The sequence below is a fragment of the Halichoeres trimaculatus genome, unplaced genomic scaffold (assembly GCF_033239565.1).
Source record: "Halichoeres trimaculatus isolate MK-OKI-2021-1 unplaced genomic scaffold, fHalTri1.1 fHalTri1_scaffold_6, whole genome shotgun sequence".
Taxonomy (NCBI): domain Eukaryota; kingdom Metazoa; phylum Chordata; class Actinopteri; order Labriformes; family Labridae; genus Halichoeres; species Halichoeres trimaculatus.
The window spans coordinates 20689249-20700520 of NW_027437184.1; the positions used below are offsets into that span (position 1 = coordinate 20689249).

The 11272-nt window shown below is 38.8% G+C and overlaps 1 protein-coding gene across 1 annotated transcript; it reads left to right on the plus strand.

The window, feature by feature from the left end:
* Positions 1–42: 42 nt before the first annotated feature.
* On the plus strand, positions 43–4104 carry hmgb1a (high mobility group box 1a). The gene is made up of 5 exons (XM_074671545.1): positions 43–164; positions 2395–2555; positions 2815–2960; positions 3111–3285; positions 3419–4104. The coding sequence occupies exons 2-5, from the start codon at positions 2409–2411 to the stop codon at positions 3569–3571; spliced, it is 621 nt and encodes a 206-aa protein (XP_074527646.1). The 5' UTR covers positions 43–164; positions 2395–2408; the 3' UTR covers positions 3572–4104.
* Positions 4105–11272: the final 7168 nt, after the last annotated feature.

Here is an 11272-nt window from a genome sequence, read left to right on the forward strand (position 1 = left end):
AGCCTCCTTCCAATCAGATCAGCGCCAGACTGGGCACTGGCCAATGAGATGCGAGCCCCGCCGAGAGTAATGTTAGAGAGCTGAAGACTGAAGACACTGCGTATCGCCTCTGTTCCCTCACACACAGCCATTGCAGAGCATTGAGATCCAGCGATAGTCCCTTGGTAAGTATCACACACGCAAATATGAAGTGTTCATAATGATGAAAATGATGATAACATTTGAAAATATCTTAGTTATGTGTTTGTTGTGTTTAAATTTAACACATCCTGACGTATGGAACGGATTTTTGATGAAACTACTGTGGAAAAAAACAACAAAAAATAGCCGGTTCTTAACAGGTAACGTAACATTGCCCTGCCTGGGAGTAAGGACTAGACGCTCCATAAAAAGGAAGAAAAAAATATTAACCTTGGAGAAATTCGACGAAAACTGTCGATTTTGTCAAATACGAATAATTTTGAATATTACTGTAGAGTCATTTTTACAAAATGGAGTCAAAGCATATGGTAGTTATCGCGTAAAAATTCAGGAATGTCTAGCGGACAACACGGTTAGCGACAATGGTAGAAGACTTACCGTTAGCTAGCCATTGGCATTGCAGTGCAATGCGAAGCTGAATGCCTGTCATGTGAAGAGAGTGGGTTTTGTTAAAAGCGTAAAAATTTACGAAAACTTAAGAAAAAGAAAGACGGTCTGATAACATTCACGTTCATATGATTGTTCGCGATGATTCACCCCATAAATCGGTGAAAAAAATTAGCTCACGATCTGCGCTTTACTGTAATGGCTGACTGTATTCGCATAGGAGGCAAGGCAGCGAGGCAAATGGGATCCGAGAATGGGAAGAGGCGCAGTTCAGCTTAACTTTTTCTAACCGTGTTTTCTCGAGAAACAAACCCGTAACTATTAAATGTAACGACAGCAAAAGAAAATTCAATCTTTCGTCTTTCGAACGACGCTATTGCGAAAATTATCCGATGTTTCTGAAAGGTTTAAATCGGGGTTGGAAATGAAGTGGTCGCCGCGGTCGCTCTGCCCTCTATTGCATGCAGTGCAATGGCTGTGCGCTGACACAAAGAGAAGGAGCCATATTCTCCGTTAGTGGATGAAGACGAGCGGCCATTAGGAGCTCATAGAAACCAAGTCAGTAGCACAGCCCGCTCATAGACACAGTGCAGACCCAATGTATTACTATACAAACCGGCTAGTGCAATAGGATTCAATCGGGGAAATATTTTGTCAAGATCGCCGGCTTTCTGGACATATTTGTCGTGTCGCAAAGCGAACTGTGGGGCGGGAGGAGGCATTTGAGGGGGACTTTCTTTCATGAAGAAGGCATTCTCACAAAATGGAAGAAGAAATATTGCCGTCGTTGTTGACCTCCTTTTCCTCAACGAAAGCCCTATGCGCCATTACTACTTCGGTCGACGCACTGAACTGGGACTTATAGTGGCGTTTAATGGACAAGATAGCGGGGAATTTTAACAGTTTTAAACATTTTACACGAAGATGAGGAATTTTATACAGAATTGTAGAAAAATAAAGACTTTATAGGAGGAGTGTTAAATCACAATTTTAAGTTTTTTATTGTCAATAAATACGACTTTACAAGTAATTTGTGTCTTTTTTGTCTCAAAGTCATTTAATTCAAATATGAACATGAATGAAAGGGGAGTTTCCCGTAGGTGTATTTTTGTTGCAAATGAGCTCTGAAGGTATTTTTCGATGACGTTTGTTTGTCAGAAACACATTTTGTCATATTGTGTTGAAGCTGTTGCGGTCCCGCTTTGAAGAGGTGCACTGGGGGAACTTTTGCGGGTGTATGTGAGACTGGTTGGAGAGTTTATCGCTGCACGAAAAAGTGAAAACAGATAACTCTTTGTGATTAACTCTTAAAAACAGTGAGGAAGGGCTTTGGGCTCTATAAAAATCACGTAAATAGGAGCTGGCTGCGGACTAATGGCATTTGTTAAATGCTAAGTATGAGGTCTAAACAGTGATTAAAGTTACTTACATTGCATTTGCTTTATCTGTGCTGAGGTTTTTTTTTTTCAAATTATTATTGCAGCATGTTGTTTTGACGGGTCCTTGCTTAGTGTAATATGACAGCTAAGAGGGCGGGTCACCTAAGTAATGCTGGGAGCACTATAGGTGTTTAGTGTAACACAGGAAGCATATGGGGAGGATCTCTACAGCAACCATTATGCCATCTCAGGTCATCTGAATTTAGCATATGAACATTTAATCAATATTTCTTAGAATAGATTTATTTTTTTCTACCACTAATTATTTTTGTACAGCTGTTAATAGGAAGAATTTAGTGTGTTAATCACCACAAATCACCCCTTTGGAATAGAAGCCAAACTATATCAAATCCATTTTTTTTTGCAGATACTGCTGTCAAAATGGGAAAAGATCCGACCAAGCCGAGGGGCAAGATGTCCTCCTATGCATATTTTGTCCAGACCTGTCGAGAGGAGCACAAGAAGAAGCATCCCGAGGCTTCTGTGAACTTTGCTGAGTTCTCCAAGAAGTGCTCTGAGCGATGGAAGGTAAGGGAATGATGCTGAAAACCCTCTTTAATCCTTGTATTTTAGTCTCTCTTTTCTGTTCTTTGGCATTTTTAAGATGACTTCAGTTCAGAAAGCTAAATGATTTCAAAGAAGATACCAGATGCCAGATGTCTATGGTTTGAAATATGTTGGATAATGCACCCCCACACCAAAGTGAAAGGAACTAACTCTTGAATCCTAATGAACAAAGTGAGGTCAAAGACTCTAATGTCAACATGTTTTTTTTCTCTGTTTTCAGACCATGTCTGCAAAGGAGAAGGGCAAGTTTGAGGACCTGGCCAGGCAGGATAAAGCCCGGTATGAGAGAGAGATGATGAACTACGTGCCAGCCCGGGGTGGCAAGAAGAAGAAGTTCAAGGACCCTAATGCCCCAAAGAGACCCCCGTAAGTGTCAGAATCTGCACCTCTTGCTAAGAAGACTGGGACAAACCTGGATCACTAGCAGCTGTCTTTCATGTGAAGGCATTGAATCAAAGTTATTCATGATACACAAACAAGATGTACATTATTGTTTTCTTGCCTTTCCTCCCCCAGATCTGCCTTCTTCATCTTTTGCTCAGAATTTCGCCCCAAGGTGAAAGGTGAGAGCCCCGGGTTGTCTATTGGTGATGTTGCCAAAAGGCTTGGTGAGATGTGGAACAGTACCAATTCAGAGGACAAGCAGCCTTACGAGAAGAAGGCTGCTAAACTGAAGGAGAAGTATGAGAAGGTAACGAAACGAGAATCTGATGTTCTCAGACCACTTTTTACTCCTTGCCAAGTTGTGTTTTATTGGCATCTGTAAGATCAGATGACAACTTTGCTCTGAGACTTATATTTACATTTTAACCTCTTCACTATAGGATGTGGCTGCCTATCGTGCTAAGGGCAAAACTGGCGGCGCAGCACCAGTGAAGGCCCCAGCCAAGGCGGAGAAGAGGGATGATGATGATGACGATGATGATGATGAAGAAGACGAGGAGGAGGAAGACGATGATGATGATGATGATGAGTAGATGGCTGGTGACATATAAAGTGGTCATTTTCTTGTTTATAAAGCATTTAATCCCCTTGTACACACTTCACTTACTGAAAGAAAATACGTTAGTATTCAAGGGGTAAAAAAAAAACAACAAAAAAGGCTGTGTATATCAGTTGTTTTTATGCTGTACAGTTTTTTTCTCCTTTTTGTATAGTTAACACTACACGTGTCGTATCTGTATCTTTCTGCCAGTCTTATTTTTCCAGTGATAGTTCCTAGACCACTATCCTGCCTGGTACAGTATAAAGGGGTGGGCTTACAGTAATTACCCTAGCTAGAAGTGCACAGCACATAAAAAATGTTCTGAGTTAGATCTGAGTGTTTCTCTTCTATTTTTTTTCCTCTTCCTGTGTGTTTTTATTTTAAATGCCATGTTATCAAAGTTGACGTATCACGGTTATTTTACTGATCCTTACGTACCACTGTAATAGCAAAAATAAGAAAAAAAGCCTTGTTTATCGTTGAAATCTAAATTGCTTCTGATGTCAATAAACATTTTTTTGATAATTCTGTCTGGTCTTTTTAGTGTGTTTCTGAAAAAAATGTCCATTGCCTTGTACGCTTCTGGTGCCAATGGTAAGAGTTAAAGAGCAGTTAACTTTAAGGGAAGAACAGCGATAAGAGCAGCACAGGAACAAGGTTCTACAAATGATGACATTTTACAAAGATTTGTAATGCATTACAGTCAGTATGTTCAAGACTTTACCCTTATGTTTCTTTGGAGTGATTTTGTGTTGTAACTCCATAAAACACTACATAAAACTAAGATGACATCATTCTGCTAGAAGACAATGAACAGACAAAAACCCAGGCCTTGATAAACTGCTCTATGAAGCATGACTCATCACCACAACTGTTTACGTACGCTGTGTGTATTTTAGCCCAACTGTGGTCGAATGCAAACAAGCTTGTGCAACTGAAGCTCCTCGCACTGGTGTTGATGCATCGAAAGTTGTGGCATCAATGTCGGCTTTGCATGCCAACATGCATCTGTGTGTTCCTGTTTAGATACAGCAGCTTCATCTTGTCTGTGTTCTCCCAGTCCTATCCAGGGGAAGAAAAAAATTATATAAGAAGGATTATGTGCTCTGACAAACCCAGTGACATCAGAATAAGGCTGGTGTGTACGAGCCACTGCAATCACAGCCTAAAAGACACACATGCACATGCTGTAAACTGCCGTGTGAACAGCACACTTTTCCCCATGGGAGATGGCAGGGGGTTACTGACTGTCAGCTTGAGCAGGCACAAGTATTCATAGAAATGGGCAGAGCAGCACAGCCGTATGAAAACAAGGAAGTGTCTTCTTGTGTGTTGCATATTTTCTCTTACATCTAATTCAGCCTTGGCCCACTGAATGAGCTTTGCAATGGATGACAGACAGGCAGACACAGGACAGCAGCTGACCTCTGCACTGCTCTCATAAAAAAACCCAACAAAAACAGCCTGTCCCTGGAGGTGACACAGCCTCCTGTGAACCCTGATGATTCCTCATATTTAGCCATGATGCTTCCTCTTTCTTTTTAACTTAACGTTAGTGAAAGGTGACAGCCCTGTTTAGTAAATCCCCCCCCCCAACCTTGGTCACATCATGGGTGTGTTGTCTACATCGTTGGAATTGGAAAGCTACACAGGAAGCTAACTTGAGGCTGTCTCACCAAACATGTGACAGCTGCAAGCTGCTGTCACTGCTCATTATTATTTCCACTCCGCTTCTGTGTACAAAATGCAATATGGCCTGCTTACAGTAAGAGCAGATTGGAGCATGCAGTGGAAATGGAGACTGTTTACACTCACTCTCACTGAATGGGCCAACAGATTCATATTGCAGAGCAGAGAGTCTTTAAGGAGGTGATCTGTGCTCAAACAGTTCAGTTCCTAGTGGCTGCTCTCAGCTGTTGATCAGAGTCTGTATGGGCCTGTACAGGCCACAGTGCGCATACAGTATATAGCAAGCTTAGCTACACAGCGCCACTGCTGGCTCCAAGACCCTGTTAATCCCAGCCACCTGGTGTCCACTGTGCACACTGCCAACAAACAGTGGTCTCTGTGTGACACCAAGTGGTTAAGTAATGCAACTGCACCAAAACAGGTTGAGTTGGATAACAAGTTGGACTTGATCTGCAAGTTAACTATTTGTTTTACTTTTGATACAGTGTTGAAAGTAGAAGTGGAGCCTCTCACACTTAGCATTATGAGATTTTGAGGTTGAGACATGAGATTTGAAGTTAGGCTAAACACAAGACCCTTTCAATTATAGAAGTGCTCAATAAAGATACCCCTCTCACCACTGCCTCCACTGATAAGTCACATACCACAAGGAGCCCCAAGTCCCCAAAACCCCAAGCCTGGTGACAGATGGCCAGAGAGAGCTTGTGCTAAATTGATAAAAAAAAAATCTTGATTTAAATCTTAAATACTTTAAAATTTGGAACAATGCATGGTAAACAGGTTGTTATACTCACTCTTTGGGGATTCTACTTGGTATAACTTCCAACTCACCATACATTATAGCCAACATCAACAAAAACAAGACAACAGACATTACAAAAAACATTGTTATTACATTGGTAGTCATGTTCAGGGCCTTACATGACATTCTAATACAAGTATCTTAGTGGAGATATGAAAATCCATTTACACCTAGAGGGGAGTTCATGAGGTGCCTGTCAAAGAAACACAACACAACACAACACAACACAACACAACACAACACAACACAACACAACACAACACAACACAACACAACACAACACAACACAACACAACACAACACAACACAACACAACACAACACAACACAACAAAACAAAACAAAACAAAACACGACACACAACAAACAAACGAACAATAAAACCATGCAAATAAAAAAAAAAATGTCTTCAGTTTTATGACAGTTTTGCCACATAATACCTAAAGTGATCATGGCCATTCAGCTAAATGAAGTATCTTAAACCTCTCAGGGACACACAAACACTTCTGCTTATTAGAACCCCCCCCCCCCCCCCCCCCCCCCTCTCTCTAAATATATATATATATATATATATATATATATATATATATATATATATATATATATATATATATATATATATATATATATATATATATATATATATATATCATTAAAAGAATGTAGATAGACTTATTAAAGCTTCTGTCCAGCTGTCTGTATCATCTATCAACCATGAAGAACTGTGGGAGTCACAAGTCTCTAGTACTGCCTGTCTGGGTTTTGAACTGAAAATTCATCTTTTATTTTTCTCTAAAATTTTGAATTCTTCTCAGAAGTTTTTTTTTCTCCCCCTGAAGTATGAGTAGCAAGAGGCCCCTATTCTGTCCCATGGTGTATTAGAAACTCATGTGACTGCTCTTATGTCACCATATCACCTGGTATTCGTATCATTTGTGTTGGCTGTGAGTTTGGGTCTGTGATTGCTTGATCCTAAACTCTGAGCAGGGGCTGACCAGTCCCTCTGTGTAGAAGATCCTAACTTTACAAAGGACTGCCTCTAAAGCTGTGCATGTTTTACAGAAAGGAGATCTAAGACTACTAGACAAAGTGAATGTGAGAGAACGGTCTCAGCTGCCTCAGATTTTAAAATTTATAAAACAAATTAAATGAAAAACATTGTTAGTCATGTTTAATGCTAGTAGCAGAGCTGTTTACATAATTTCTAAGGAAAAACAATATGAAAAATGATGAACTTAGCTAGTGACTCTGTTTTTGATTGTGTTAGTGTATATTGTTAAATTCAGATTTATTCTTTGAAAATGAAACAGTCACCAAAGGCCAGCCATTCAACTTGATTAAACAGCAGCTTGCGTTCACAATAAGAAATGAGCAAGTGTTTTAATTTTTTTTTTCATAAAAAAAAGTACACATGGGAAAAAAGATGTATCTCATATGTTGTATCAAACACAGACTAGGACAAATAGACTGAAATTAATTAGTGGATGAATTTCATAATCATGGAAAATCATCTAGAAGCTTTCCTCAGATATCTTTTGGCGCAGTAATGAGCTGCAGACTGCATTATGAGGCTGAAGCTGTAAGGTTTGTGGTACTGTCTAGCAGAACAGGTAGAATCATTGCTTTTTTCTGGATAAAAAAAGGTATATTCCTCAGGTCTGTGATAACATGAATTGTTTTTTTTTCCTCATGTACATCTTTGCCCCCCCCCCCCCCCCCCCCCCGAACACTACCTGGTTGGGAGAAAAGTTTTACACACTGTGTGATACTTTACTTGGTATCTGAGGCTGCGTTTTATATATATATATATATATATATATATATATATATATATATATATATATATATATATATATATATATATATATATATATATATATATATAAAGAATGAAAAGTTTTAGATCTTGCTTTGTAAATAAAGTTTAACTTGAATTTAGCTTAGCCCAGAGAGAGTTGTTGAACAAATCAATCAGCTCAGGATGTAACTGACAAAAGACATTTGCACGGATGTTTAATAATCTATGGTCTGTGTGCGAATGTGTCATCAGTATCTTCAGTTTTCATAAAAGTGATTCAGTGATACTATTCAACGCATCTGATTGTTGACATAATGCAAAGAGACTGACCAATTGGGTGCATCTTCACAGTACCAGCCCACATCTGCACCAATCATGTGAGGGTTGCTCTTCATCAGACCTGGAGCATTTTTAACTGTGATACATCTCTTTCTCCACTGGGTGATGGTGTTCTATAGGAATATGCTGTACTGTGTTGAATACAATATTATCCACATCCAAAATATTAGAATAGTGACGTTCTCATCCTGTAATTTCATTTTCTTTACCATTTTTCATCATTATTTTAGGGGTATAAAATCACAAAGTCATCCCTGGATGGTCCGTTCACTGGATAGTCTCACAATCATTTACATAGTAGGTGCAACAAAACAAAATCAAGCCCACATTAATCAACTTTACCCCCTAAAATAACACAAGGTAACCTTGAAATGAAGCCAAAATATAACATTTCTGTTAACAGAAGTGTTGTTGAAGACAAAACATTGCAACAATACAAAATCATAGAAAACAAACATTTTAATAAAATGAAGCAGGTTTGTACCTATTGTAAAGTTGTACCTAGCAAAAAACACATTTCTGTGTTTTTTCTTGGTGTCAGTGCTTCAGTAGTTTAGATGAGACATATAAAAGTGCACGTGTTTATGAACTACGTGTTGCTGCTTGCTGACTCTTAGCTCAAAGTACACAGGAGAGAAACAGGTGTGATAAACGCTGTGCCACATAACACTGACAGTACCCTGCAGATAAAACCAAACAGAACAGTCATTCCTCTGAAAGAGTTGTGAAACTGAGATGACTATCAAGCAAAAGTAAAGTGAAGAACATTCTTCTGAGATTAGTGTCTAAATGTTGGTGACAGAGTTTTCTGAGTGCTCCAAAAGCTGCAGTAAAATGGACCAGTGAGAGAAGAGGTCCTCTCTGCGAACAGCTTTTTAATGTCAAAGTCTGTTTATTTCGAAGTGACTCTGTGGTTGCAGAGTCGTGATTGTGACAGCAAAAACAGATGTTGTTGGAGGTTCAAGTAAGCATCTCTTAACAAAGACAAAATTTTTCGGTGTTAGATTTTGAAACCAAGGTTAATTGGTTTGTCATTTATGAAAAGATGTATCATAATAATGTTTAAGTTATGCTTGATCGGTCACATAGATAAACCTCTTTGACAAACTGTGTGTGTTGGTAGCATTTTACATGGCAAGAAGTCAAAACAAAGTAAGTTTCTTGTCTGTTTTTAAGTAAAAATGCTTTTGAAGACTAAAAAAATTTAACTTTAACAAATATTGACAAATATTAAGTCTAGTAAGGCTATGGTTTAGCCAATGGTGGAATGGGTACATATAGGTACTGAAATGAAACATAAATGGTGTTTCCACTATGTAAACATTTGGCTCAGTGGTGTAGGCTGAGTCAATGAAAAAGGAAGACTACCTAAAACGGTGTGTATGTCCCGATGGTCTGTCAAGGTGCTGTTTTTTCATATGATTTGATTATTACGTTGTTGGTGTAATAGTGACATCTTCAATAAAAATATTGCTTTCACAATAAATCTTCTTAAACATTTTGGTGTTGTGTACTTTGCTTTACAAAAGCAATCAGGTAAAAGTGAAGTGAAACCTAATGTTAGATTAGTGACCTATCATCATGTTACTGCACCATTGCATTTCTTCTACATGCCTATTAACTTAATTGTATTAATTCAGTTTTTTTTGTTGGCTTGGGCTAAGTTTTAATCAGAAACAATGTTATATCTGAAATAATGACATTTTAAAGGTTAATGTCACAACCCCCCTCTCACTGGTTAAACCGTTGTCAAAGATGCAGTTATTGATCTTTAATCAATATCTTAGTGGGTTAGAATTTCCTGTCAGTTTGTACCATGTAAGAGCTTCCATCCCAGTATTCAGACTAATGATCAAGCATCTGATGAAAATGAAATTTGAACAAAGTGGCTGAGTATTATCATAATTCAGTAATAAGACTGAAAAGCCTTTTTCATTTGTGGGAAAAATGTTTCTGAAAACAAAATGAAAGTTGGATTTGTTTTGGAATGCTGCAGCCACTGAACAGGTTGCAACTGGTAAAACTGAAAAAGTATCAGTCTGCAAATCAAACCAACACAGGCTAGATTTACACTGGTTATTTAGTAAGCTCAGAGCCATCATAAAACTATCTTCCAGTGGGGATTTGCACATGAGGTGTGTTTGTGATTTAGCACCTCAGACAGCAGAGGACCAGCTCTGCTTCCACTGTTGAGTCACTTGACAGTCTAAGCCATGAACAATTTAAAATCCTCAGGTAATCTTATCTCTCTTCCAGCTGGAGGCTGTGCTTGTTTCCCAAACAAGATTAACAGAAACCTTTGTTTTAAAGTAACACTTAGCTGCTGAAATTGTACCCTCTACAGGTGGTGGGGGTGTTAGTCTTCAAATCTGAGTGCTTGGCACAGACAGGAGAAAGAAGACAGGTCACTGTGCATACTGTCACTGACTGTGGGCTGAGATAATAATTTTAAAGGTCAAAGTCACCTATGTTAGGGTCACTTGTTGTTTTTTATCTGTGTTATTTTTATTTTGTTAAATAAACGCTGATCAATTTCAAATGATCTTAATGGATTTTTCCTCGGTTGACACTGAAAGCCTGCGCATGAGATGCAGCTGTGCCTGAACTCCCTGGGATAAGAAAAAAAAATGGAAAAGGTGGCAAGACAAAACTTATTTATGAAGAATTTGCCCCTTGAACTGATTGTGCAAAAGTTCTAACATCTACAGTATTTCAGAGAATAACTGGCCCTTTGACTTTGTCAGGAATCAAGCACATAACACTGATAACGTAATAAAGACTCCATTATACTGAAATGTCTGGGTGAACCCAGCATGCATTACGCCACAACCCTGAAACTGAAGCACATTAAATGAACTCAGCCTTCATTAGTTTGGTCATTTTCACAGCTTCACTTCCTCCTAAAGACTTCTCATTTTAAGTCTGTTGTACCCTTGACCTGAGCTCAACCATCATCTCCCAAGCTCCTCTTTGTTGGTTCAATTATCTTGTTTTAGTGCCCAAGAGAAACCCAACTCTCCTTCCAGCTTATAAATACTGTCTAGAAACACATTTTAGTCTCAACAC